Source organism: Camelina sativa, chromosome 11 (genome assembly GCF_000633955.1).
Source record: "Camelina sativa cultivar DH55 chromosome 11, Cs, whole genome shotgun sequence".
Taxonomy (NCBI): domain Eukaryota; kingdom Viridiplantae; phylum Streptophyta; class Magnoliopsida; order Brassicales; family Brassicaceae; genus Camelina; species Camelina sativa.
The window spans coordinates 13,600,891-13,613,123 of NC_025695.1; the positions used below are offsets into that span (position 1 = coordinate 13,600,891).

Here is a 12,233-nt window from a genome sequence, read left to right on the forward strand (position 1 = left end):
AAAATTAGAACGGAGAGAGATTTACTAGAAGAACCCTAATTTGGTCGAAAGAAGGCAATTTTCCCGCCATAAGAGAAATTGTTCTCAACCAAAATTAATTAATTCCACGGAACCGGGTTTATCAGGTGATAAACCGGGTATATTTTGGGGAATTAATTAACTAAATAATGACGTGACGACTTAAATAGAAAACGTCTTTTTTTTTTGAACACCTGAACTTTGTATTAAGTAGTAATAGTGTTATACAATGAGTTATTCAACCAAGTTGGTGGAATTGTATACACCTGACCTCATACAAAGAATTAATATTGAGAGCATTGCGTGATAGTTTATCTGCAGCAACATTCTTTTCACGAGAGACATGATCAATTGATGAATATGGAAGCTTTCCCATCCAGTGTCGGATATCACAAAGTAAGGTTCCCAGAATCTTATGACCTCCACAAGTATTAATGAGAGTGATGAGCTCCTTATTGTCACCTTCGAACCAGATGTATCTGAACACCCATAAGCCCACATTACCTGTAGAATATGTAGAAATCCGAGAGCCTCCGCTTGTAACGCTGAATATGATTCCTGTAACCGTGTGCTTCCTACTAAAATGACCAAACCGGTACTATCTCGTAGCACCCAACCTGTAGTAGTATAAGGCCGGTCTTGCATATATCCACTGTCAAAGTTGCATTTGAGCCAACCATTTGGTGGTGGTGACCAGTCTCGGTTGGTACTATAACCTTGTCCTGTCCTATCTTGGAACGTGGTCTCTTCCTCTGCAATCTTTGAGTTTACTTCATACCACTCATAAGCATCATGTGTTCCTTTCATTGCTACCTCCTCAGGAATTCTTGATATCTTTTGAAATATAAATTCATTTCTGGATTTCCACAGACGCCACATTATCCAGAATGGCAATAGGCGCTGATCCAACGGGAAGGTTGCATTCTTATATTGATGAAGCAAAATCCCAATATTTGCTCCAAGATCATTATCAAATCGTCCTTGGTTCATCTGACTACTGGCACATCTCCAAGCAGCTTGTGCATAAGGGCAAGTAAAGAGAATGTGATTGATAGTTTCTTCTTCTTTTCAGCATCTTTGACATGTTGGATCTGCAGGTATCAACCTTGTTCGAAGCTGTGTTGTGGTAGATATAGATCCTGATAAGCATTTCCAGATGAAGTGATGTAATTTTGGAGCAATATTCAGTTTCCAAACTTCTTTTTTCAAAGCTACCGATCCTAGAGGAGGGATAGCTCGCAGATGTTCCGGGGTATCTACATGAGTAGCCACCCAATAGCCTGATCGAACACTATACTGAGCATTATAAGAATATGCCCAGATATAATTGTCTTCGTTGGCATACTTTGATAGGTATAATTGAGTTGCTAGTCGTTGATCCTCTGGAGTAAGCACGCCTTCAAATATGGTAGAGTCCCATTCTCTTTTACCTTCTTTCCAAAGATCGGAGATTGTCCAAGTGGAATATATTACTGGGCCTATAGCAGGTCGTGGAGGTAGTGTAGGCAGCCATGGATCTTCCCAGATTCTTATTGATTTTCCATTGCCGATTTTTGCTTGAAGACCCACTTTTAGTAGCTCTTTCCCATGTTGTATCGATTTCCAACCATATGAAGCTCTAGATCCATTAGCAGCTTGTAGGTAAGAAGAGTTAGGGTGGTACATACCTTTATAAATTCTTGTCAGTAGACTTTGAGGATTTTTCAGGATTCTCCAAGCTTGTTTTTCCAACAGGGCTTTATTGAACTCATGAAGATCTTTAAACCCCAAGCCTCCTTCTGATTTTGGTAGAGACATTCTATCCCAGGCTACCCATGGAATTTTCTTTCGACCTTTTTCCTTTCCCCACCAAAAGGTTGCAAGAACACTCTGTATTTCGACAGATATGGAGACAGGTAGTAAAAAGCAGTTCATGGAGTACACTGGTAGAGCCATTGCCACTGACTTAATGAGGATCTCCTTCCCAGCAGGTGATAAATATTTGAAAGACCATCCTTCTATTCTTTCCTTTACTTTCTTGACAATATATTCAAAAATTTCCACTTTCCTTCTGCCAATCTGTTCTGGGAGTCCCAAGTATTTTCCACCACCTCCAACATTAAAGATCTTCAAGTGTCTCTGTAATCTTTGCCGCTTAGCCTCTGGAATTTTCATACCAAATATGATCGAAGACTTAGTGTAGTTGATCATTTGCCCCGATATTTCTTCATACTTTTGGAAGATCGCCGCCATATTCTTACAATTTGACTCAGTAGCACGGCAAAAGAATAATGAATCATCAGCAAAAAGGAGGTGAGAGATATTGGGGCATTCTCTTCCTAATCGTATACCATGAATTTCTCTGTTATCGACTGCCTTTGTGACCATATGGCTTAACACTTCAGCACAAAAGAGGAAAAGATAACGAGATAACGGATCACCTTGACGAAGACCTCTAGATGGTTTAATGTAGCCATAAGGAGAGCCATTGATTATCACTTCATAGGAGACTGATCGCACACAAACCATAATCCACTGAACCCATTCTCTATCAAATCCCAACTGGATCATAACCTCTTCCAAAAATTTCCACTCAACTCTGTCGTAGGCCTTGCTAATATCGGTTTTTATTGCCATGTAGCCATTTTGCCATTCTCTGCGTGATCTTAAGGAGTGGATCAACTCCTGAGCAACAAGGACATTGTCTGATATATGACGACCCGGAACAAAGGCAGCTTGGGTATCAGAAATAATTATGCCCAACCATTTCTTAAGTCTCATCACAAGGATTTTTGAGATGATTTTGTACTTAACTGTACACAGACTAATAGGGCGGTAGTCAATCATACCTCTCGCATCTGTTTTTGGAATGAGGCAGAGCTGTGTGTGGTTAATCGAGTGATCTAATTGTCCTGAGTCGAAGAACTGACATACCATTTTGCAGACATCCGTACCAATCAGATCCCAGAATTATTGGTAAAAACGAGCAGTGAATCCATCAAATCCTGGTACACGGTCAGCTCCGATGAGAAAAACCACATCTTTTATCTCCTTATCCGTAACTTATTTGAGCAAGTCACTATTTATTTCAGGTGTGACCCTTGGAGAGATATCTGAAATAATACTATCAAAGTCAGTGCTTGGTGTTGCTGTGAATAGCTTTTGAAAGTATGCCTCTGCAACCTTGCCTATCACGTTATCCCTGAAATGCTCAATACCATTGTCATCAAGTATTGATTTTATACGGTTTCGTGATTTCCGAGCCTTTGAAGAGGCATGGAAATACTTGGTATTGCGATCTCCCTCGTTCAACCATTTGTTCCTGCTTTTTAACTTCCAGTGCGTCTCTTCATCTTTATAAGCTTGGTTTAGTTGTCGTCGAAGTTGTTGAATGGCATGAGTAGGTGTGGAGTGATTGCGAACTGCTGCATCCAACTGAAATTTGAGACTCTGAATTAACTCTGCAGAGTTTGACTTATTTCGTTTCTTCCATTGAGAGAGCTCCCTTCGACACATTTTTAGCTTGTTTTGGAAACCTCCTGAATCATCAGTGACACCACGATTCCATCCTCGATGAACTGAGGCAATAAAGTCTTCACAACCTGAATAGCGTTTATCATAACGAAACTGACCTCGCTTTGTCTGTATTTCCTCTTCAATGTCAATTATAACCGGGGCATGATCTGATCCTGCTAAGGTAAGAAATTCAGACCCTGAAGCTGGATACATTGATTGCCAATCTGCGTTCACAAACACTCTATCAAGGCAGGATTCAATTGTTTCCTTCTGTCTCTTTCCTACCCAGCTAAACGGATTCCCTTTATACATCAGATCTTTCATATTGCAACAAGATATCATATTGTTGAAGTCTCTGCAACTAGTTATACTTCAAGTTCTACCCCTTTTTTCTCTGAAGCATGCAATATCTCATTAAAGTTACCGCATAACATCCACGGGCCAGTTCTATTCACTGCTATTCTTTGTAGTCTTTCCCATAAATAGAAAACGTCTATTGTTGAAAAATTTTCATTTTTTTTTTTTTTGATAAAAGTTATTTAACAATTATTTATTTTTTTAAGTCCAACATCTACGTTTTTTACACGACTCAAGAGTTCAATGTTGTTATTAGTATCTTTATAGTTCTCGAATAAACTCAAGTCTCGGCTTTTAAACTACCGAACCATAAAAATAGTTCATGTACGTGGTTGATTTGAGTACTTTTCTATAAGGAAAACTGTTTGATGGATCAAAATGGATTCAAACTCACAATTAGTTGGATTCAAACTGATATATATTTAAAATTTTAATATAAATTAGAACAGTTTTAAAATTTTATTGGTGTCAATTGCACCCACAACATTCAACGTGCCTCCGTCCATGATAACACTCCTGATTACATGGTATCCCTCCAACTATGGATAGTCCATGGAGTATATGTGTCCCATAATTAGTTTTAATGAACGTTATATAGTAACCAAGGGTGTGTAGGCTAGTAGTTTAGCACTTGGAGTTGGTTTTACTGTGCTCCTACTCCATTCCTCCTTGAGAGGAGACTATTCCCAAAGAAAATAGATTAAATGTTAGTTTTATATATTTAATTTTAACAGCTAACTAATTACAAATACATTGAATAAAGATCTTACTCTTCTTCTTTTTTTAATTGGACACTATGTAACAAAGCGTGTGGAATATATATATATATATATATATATATATATGTGTGTGTGTGGATGATTGTATCTTACGCTATATTCGGAAATATTAAATTTACACATTAGTTTATATTTTATTTGCCTCTCATGATTGTGTCAAATCTTTAGACCGTCAGAAAATCATATGGACACGAATAAGCACTTGGAGAAAAGGTTGCTAAATGACTTAGGTTTATCCCAACGTAGAGTTCTAAGAGGGGTTTTAGTGGAGAAGGAAAAAAAAAATCAGAATAAAGAAAAAAAATGTAAGAGAGGTTCTAATATTGCATACTCGATTATGGTTTAAGAGTTCGTCTGTGTCGAGTATTCTTTGGCTGGACAAAAAAATAGAAGAACCAAAAAAACATTTGTTTCTCCGACCAAAAAAAACAATATAATTTGTCTCGATCTCTTTCTCTCTCAATCTCTCTCTCTAGAGATTCGACGATTTCTCTCTCAATTTCTCTCTTCCGCTTCCCCTTCCTCTCTCAATTTCTCTCTCGACCTCAATCAGATTCGACGATTATAATTTTTTCTCTCTCGATCTCTTTCTCTCTCAATCTCTCTCTCTCTCGATCTCTCTATTGCTGTTTCTCTCTCGATCGAAGGCCATTCTTGACAAAAAGAAGGAGAAGGATATGTTACAGCTATGGAATCAGAGGCGAATGTGGAGAAGAAAGGGGAAGCGGAAGGGATTTAATCTCGGAGGTGAATCAGATGATATTGATTTGAGTTTGGAGTCGAGTCATTCAGATGAGGTTGAAGCAATTGGAAGCAAGGGTAAGTTTCTCTGTGTAGTAGGTTGAATTCGTGAATAGTTAGTAGGGATTTGGGTTTATTCGATTTTGTTCGTAAATTTGGGATTAGGGTTGGTTGTTCTCATTTCTTTGTTTCTGAATTTGTACTTTGGTTCATTTGATTCTTACCTCTTGGAGGATGCTTTGCTGGTCGGTGATGGTTCTGATGGATCGTTTTCTTCTCTGCCCTACATCTTCAGGTAGTGTTCTTTCTCTTAACCAATTTTTTCTGTCTTTCTATATAAGTGAAATTAAATACCTTTGTCTCTTTGATGCAAGCAGTCGAGGTACAAGGATTAATGTGTGAGAGGGTTTGAAGAGAGAAACATCATGTTACTAACTGGTCTCTTGCCCTATATCTCTGTTGGTTTCTCATGTTCCATCGTATTTGTGATGTGTTTTTCAGATTCTCTTGATGTGTTTTATTGTGGGTTCTTTTGCTTGGATAGGTTTTGGTTATTCTTTTGAATGCGTTTCTTGCAGTTTAAAACTGTTTTGGTTTACTATCATGTTGTGTTGTCTTAATCCGACAAGGTGAGGCGCTGAGATGAATCGATTGATGCTTGGTGATGCTATGCTTGATGATGCTTGGTGCTGCTATTCAGAGGACCGAGAGATTAATGTAAGTGATTTCTCTTTTTTAACTCTATTCCTATAACAGTTCATTCTTGATGACACCATTGATGTTTACTTGTCTTTTTTGTTATTTCAGGTTTTCGATGATGCTTTTAACAATCAGTAATTGGCTTCTCTTGTGTTAGTTGATCTTGTGTATGTGGTTTGGTGTTTGTAATCGGCTTCAGCTTTATTAAAGTTTGGCCATGTTTATAAAGCAAGAGAGAAACGGGTTAGTGTGTGTCTCTTTTTGCAATCAATGTTATTGTTTTTGAGTTATTCACATAAAGATTTGTCGGAGATGTTGTTGATTTGATGTTTTTCTTCTTGTTGGGTTGTGAGAATTTTAGGTGTTGTGTTGTGTTGTTGTCGTTGATAGTTTCGTTTGTGACACTTAAACACAAATGCTTGGTAGGTAGTTGTAATAGTTAAACACTTGTTGTGAATGGTTTAGTGAATCGTTTTACAACATGGTTTTGTTCTTATAACATGGTTCTGTTCTTATAACATAGTTTTGTTCTTATAACATGGTTATGTTTTTATAACATAGTTCTCTTCTTATAACATGGTTCTGTTCTTATAACATGGTTTTGTTCTGTTTTTAATTCTTATCTCATGTGTTGTTTGCTTATCCTCGGCAGGTTTACGTTCTGCTCTTCCCGTGAACCTTGTGATCTCACGTCGGCACAAGAGAACGAAACTGGTCTGTGGTTCTGCTCTTCCCGTGAACCTGCAGCTGTCACGTCGGCACAAGAGAACATAAGTCTTTGTGCTTTTCCTTCCCGTGAACACGTTTTGTGTTTTTCTTTCTACAATTGTTGTTCAATAAACTTGTATATATAGCAAACTAGAATCGGCTACTCTTGATTGTAAGCACTCTCATATTCAGTCTGCTTTATTCTCAAGTTTCAAATACTTTCTCATCCCAACTTACTCTCAAACAAGTACAGGTTTTGTTTTTATCTCACCAAACCACAAACTTTCTTACGATTTTAAACCACAAATTTTTGGAGATAAAAGTCTATAAAACGATTGTTCGGACTTATCAAACACTCACCAATTCACTCTCTATCTTATCAAACACTATATATCTTTTATTTCACTTTTCTTCTAAAATGGCATCTTCTTCACACAATAATTTTGATGACACCATTGATGAATGCTTAAATTAAGTTTGTGACCAAATTTCCAATCAAGTTTGGCAATCTCTTCTCACTCCACCTGTTCAACATCAACAACCACCCAATTTGGTTTGGTTGAGAATCTTTGGGCAAAATTTGGAGAATACAATTAAGCATTTCCTTTTTTATGAATTTTACATCTCTTTTATTATGTTTTAATGTTTTCCTATGTTTAAAATTTTATGAAATACAATAATTTTCTAAACATATATGACTTATTTAAATTTTTTATTTTCAAAAAAAAATTAAATTAAAAAATTCAAAATAAGAACCTACCATTGAAAGAGAACTTTTAATTAACAACCCGAAAGTTTTTAATCATCTCAAACTACAAAATATATGAATAAACAATTTAAGAGCCCCTAAAATATATCCCCATTGGAGTTGCCCTTAGGTCTTACACTTGATCTGATTTCGTTTCACATTTGATATTTTAGAAAATGTTGCTGGGCAATCATACTAAATTAATAATTATCAACAAACTTAACCCATAAACTGAATGATCATTGTTGAATAGAGACTAGAGAGCTTACTCAAAATATTAGGTTCATCAATCCTTTCTTTATAGAAAAATCTAGTAATTTAGAAGCTCTTTTAAACTAAATTTATTACCGTTTAAACAAGATTTACAATTCTCCAAAACAGTTTTGTGCCTCTCGTGGGAACACATCATATATTCTCATGAAGCGTACAACCAAAGATAACAAAAGTAAACACGAAAATTTTGGGAAATAAAAAACAACGCCGTCTTTTAGTCGTTAAAAAAAAAACATCTCTTTTTTAGTTTATTTTTATGCGTATCAGCATATACGTATAGTCTTATTCAGAGGATATAACATTTACTTCTATTTTTAAGTGGTTTGACAAAAGAGAAATGTTTATTAGTACTCTGCATCTAGTCTTTTTCAAGAGTCAACAATCTTTATACTTCAAAACCAAGAAACATTACAATATTAAGCTATAGAAAAACCCTGATTTTGTACGTGTGGCACCTAAAACCCTGAATAAGTTACATGAAACGAGGTGGTCAGTACCTTGGAAAACAATTTTCACCAACTGTACTTCCCAATTATCCTGCCGCAGATTTCCCATTCAACGTACACACAAAATCCCCAAAAGCAACGGATCTCTTTAAAAAGTCCTATATCTCACCAATACATACTCCTCTCTGATATTTCAAAATGGCTTTTGGCAATATTCAAGAACCAGACGGAGAGATCCTAAAGAATGTTTGGGCGAATTACATCAGAAAACCACAACAAACCGATAAAAGATCAACAGGTCATGTTCAAGAAGTTTCTAGAACTTGGGAAGCGTTGCCTACTATTGATAACATACCGGAAGATTCTAAAGAATGGCTTCCAAGCCTAGATACGTCGATGGAGGCCCAAGAGTGGACAGAGTTTCTCAACGCGGTTACTTCTTTCCCAAACAAAACCAATCATGACCCTTTAACCAACCCTACCATTAATTCATGTTCTTTGTCTTCTCGAGCTTCTTGCAAAACAAGGAAATACAGGGGAGTACGGAGGCGTCCATGGGGGAAATTTGCAGCTGAAATCAGGGATTCGACAAGAAACGGTGTTAGGGTTTGGCTCGGAACGTTCCAAACTGCAGAAGAAGCAGCTATGGCTTACGACAAAGCCGCGGTTAGAATAAGAGGGACTCAAAAGGCTAACACAAATTTTCAACTCGAGACGGTTATTAAAGCTATGGAAATGGATTGCGCCCCAAACTACTACCCGATACACAGCTCAAATACATCCCAACCGTTAAGAAGCGGCCACGAAATAGGATCAAGAACAGAAAAAGAAGCCATTGAGGCTTATGATAAAGTCGTTGACGATGGGATGGTTGAAAACCATTGTACTCTTGGTCATCCTTCAACTAAGGATTATACGGAGATTTGTGGATTGCTTGGGAGTGGAGAAACTTGGTTACGTTCAAGAAAGAGACCAAGGAGTGACGAAGATTTTATGTTTCAAGAAGTTAAAATGAAGAAGATGGTTACCGAAGAAGAGACATTATGTGATGTGTTTGGATTGTTTGAGTTTGAGGATTTGGGAAGTGATTATTTGGACACATTATTATCTTCTTTTTGACAGAAAAGAAAACATTACTATTGTTAATTTAATTACATAATTATGTCAAAACATTTGTTTATTCTTTATCTTCAACAAAAAAAAAACTTTATATATAAGAAATATGTAGGGTTTTTGTGTAGGAATCAATTCTTTTTTTCTTGTATATATAATTATTAAATATTTGTCGACAAGAAACTAAATTCTACACCATAAATATTGCTACAATTTATATTTTATTTTTATTTTTAAAAACCTACAATTTATATAAATTATGAAAGTTTTATTCTTTAACAAAATTCGAAGAGCTCAAGTGCTCAACCAACGTATAAGCGTAATAAGTAGGGGTAACAAGGGTAAAAGTGGAGTTTTAAAAAGAACAGAAATGTGCAACTGTGTGTTGTTGTTTAATCGGAATCTCCTAAAACCCTAAAATACTAATTTATCGGCGGTACATTAACGCCAAGCATCCACACACACTCACTCACTTCTAAGCTTTTGATTCTGGAATCTAATTCTAAAGAGCTCAATTTTTTTTTTCGATGGCTTTAACCAACACCAAAATCCCTTGTCTCGGCCTTACACCAACCACCAGAAGTCTCTTAAACCCATCAAAATCGGTGTGCTTGGCTCCGAGAGTCTCGTTCTCTGTCTCTTCTACTGATTCTCTCAAGCTAACGACTTCAAGAAAGGTAAAGTCTTGCTTTTTGTTAATGGGTTTTGCTGAAAAGCTGGGTCTTGGATGTAATCTGATGGTTTTGTCTATACGAATTGGCGACTTAAATGTATATGCTTTAGGTGATAGCAATGGCTGGTGCTAGTTCCAGAGACTTGGAGATGTCTAATTTAACTGCTTTATCGCCTTTGGATGGACGTTATTGGGGGAAAGTTAATGAATTGGCTTCTTCTATGAGCGAGTTTGGGTTGATCTATTTCAGAGTACTTGTCGAGGTGAAGATTTGTCATTCTATATCCTTTGTGCGAGTAGTTTAGTTGTCTGTTCTAATGCACCCATTTGCCAAAAATTTGATCTTTTTGTATATGTTTGCTAGATCAAATGGCTTCTTAAGCTTTCAAATATTCCTGAAGTCACCGAGGTTCCAAGCTTTAGCAAAGAAGCTCAGGAGTATTTGCAAGGCATCATTGATGGATTTAGCATGGATGATGCATTGGAAGTTAAGAAGATTGAGAGAGTAACAAATCACGATGTGAAAGCAGTGGAGTATTTCTTGAAACAAAAGTGTGAATCACATCCAGAGATTGCTAAGGTTTTTGAAACTTTTCTCTCGCTTCTAAGTTCTTAGAGTTTGGATGCTTTTGATGGTCTGTAACTTTATTTCTCTGTCTTTTAATTGATTAGGTTCTTGAGTTTTTCCATTTTGCTTGTACGTCTGAGGACATCAACAATCTTTCCCATGCGTTGATGCTTCGCGAAGCACTTAGTTCGGTTATACTTCCTACCATGGATGAGCTGATTAAGTCAATCTCTCTGATGGCTAAGAGTTTTGCGTATGTCCCAATGCTTTCACATACTCATGGGCAGGTAATGTCGAAAGAGAAGACTTTCACCAGTTTACCTTTTCCGTTGATTCAGTATGTCAGTTCTGTATATCTCTATGTTGAAGCACCAGTCATGATTTTGATTCTGTCAATCTCTTTGGATAATGCAGGCAGCTTCTCCTACAACTTTGGGTAAGGAAATGGCGATTTTTGCTGTGAGGTTGAGCGAAGAAAGGAGATATCTTTCACAAACTAAGATTAAGGGGAAATTTGCGGGTGCTGTTGGGAACTATAACGCCCATATTTCAGCATATTCTAATATCGACTGGCCTCATGTTGCAGAGGAGTTTGTTACTTCTCTCGGATTAACATTCAACCCATACGTGACTCAGGTAATATAGTTTCTCTTGCTGGTGTAGCGGTTTTGTTCGCATCTTATATAGTTCTTCACTGATTGATTGTTCCTCGTGGGTTTTGCAGATTGAACCCCATGACTATATGGCTAGACTTTTTAATACTATTAGCCAGTTCAACAATATTTTAATCGACTTTGACAGAGATATATGGAGCTACATATCTCTAGGGTACTTTAAACAGGCAAGTATTAACAAATTATTAAAAAAACATATGTCAAATCATTTGAATGGGAAAGGGAACATCGTCTCATTGTTTGAAAGTTTGAATGCAGATAACTAAAGCAGGTGAAATTGGATCGTCGACAATGCCTCACAAAGTGAATCCTATTGACTTTGAGAACAGTGAAGGGAATCTAGGTATAGCAAATGCACAGCTTGCTTTTCTCAGCATGAAGCTTCCCATTTCAAGAATGCAGGTCTGACCATTTTTTGCCATATCAAGTGTATCCTGTATATTTTTTCTAATACTAATGGACCCTGAAAATTATATTTTACAATCTGCAGCGTGATTTAACCGATTCAACTGTCTTGAGAAACATGGGTGTAGCTTTAGGACACTCCCTTCTCGCTTTCAAGAGCGCGATTCAGGGAATCGGGAAGCTTCAGGTATTATTATTACCGTAGCCCTAAGCTTTGTTCCACTTTGTCATAAACTAAGAATGTTCATGCTATAGGTTAATGAAGCTCGGTTAAAAGAACATTTGGATCATACTTGGGAAGTCCTTGCTGAACCGATACAAACTGTAAATTTCTCGACTTTTCTAGTCTTTAATATCGATCAAGTTATGCTGCCATGTATTGCTAATTCACGGAATTATTATGGTCCCATAAAAAAAGGTGATGAGGAGATACGGTGTTCCAGAGCCGTATGAGAAGCTGAAGGAGCTAACAAGAGGAAGAGCTGTTGATGAAGAAAACATTAGAAAGTTTATCAAAGGTTTGGATTTGCCTGAAG

General features: G+C 36.9%; 3 protein-coding genes across 4 annotated transcripts in view; 2 read left to right on the top strand and 1 right to left on the bottom strand.

The window, feature by feature from the left end:
- On the bottom strand, positions 3,061–3,837 carry LOC104727934. Its single transcript, XM_010446989.1, has one exon. The coding sequence runs from the start codon at positions 3,835–3,837 to the stop codon at positions 3,061–3,063; it is 777 nt and encodes a 258-aa protein (XP_010445291.1).
- On the top strand, positions 8,352–9,383 carry LOC104723218 (ethylene-responsive transcription factor ERF091). The gene has a single exon (XM_010441551.2). The coding sequence runs from the start codon at positions 8,463–8,465 to the stop codon at positions 9,381–9,383; it is 921 nt and encodes a 306-aa protein (XP_010439853.1). The 5' UTR covers positions 8,352–8,462.
- Positions 9,766–12,233, top strand: part of LOC104723219 (adenylosuccinate lyase-like) — an 11,292-nt gene continuing 8,824 nt past the window's right edge. For both annotated transcript variants that reach the window (XM_010441552.2, XM_010441553.2), the window contains exons 1-10: positions 9,766–10,054; positions 10,161–10,313; positions 10,415–10,630; positions 10,723–10,905; positions 11,033–11,254; positions 11,343–11,459; positions 11,551–11,694; positions 11,783–11,884; positions 11,953–12,021; positions 12,116–12,215. In XM_010441552.2, coding sequence (XP_010439854.1) covers positions 9,905–10,054; positions 10,161–10,313; positions 10,415–10,630; positions 10,723–10,905; positions 11,033–11,254; positions 11,343–11,459; positions 11,551–11,694; positions 11,783–11,884; positions 11,953–12,021; positions 12,116–12,215 — 1,456 coding nt within the window. In that variant the 5' untranslated portion in view covers positions 9,766–9,904. The remainder of the gene's footprint in view (positions 10,055–10,160; positions 10,314–10,414; positions 10,631–10,722; positions 10,906–11,032; positions 11,255–11,342; positions 11,460–11,550; positions 11,695–11,782; positions 11,885–11,952; positions 12,022–12,115; positions 12,216–12,233) is intronic.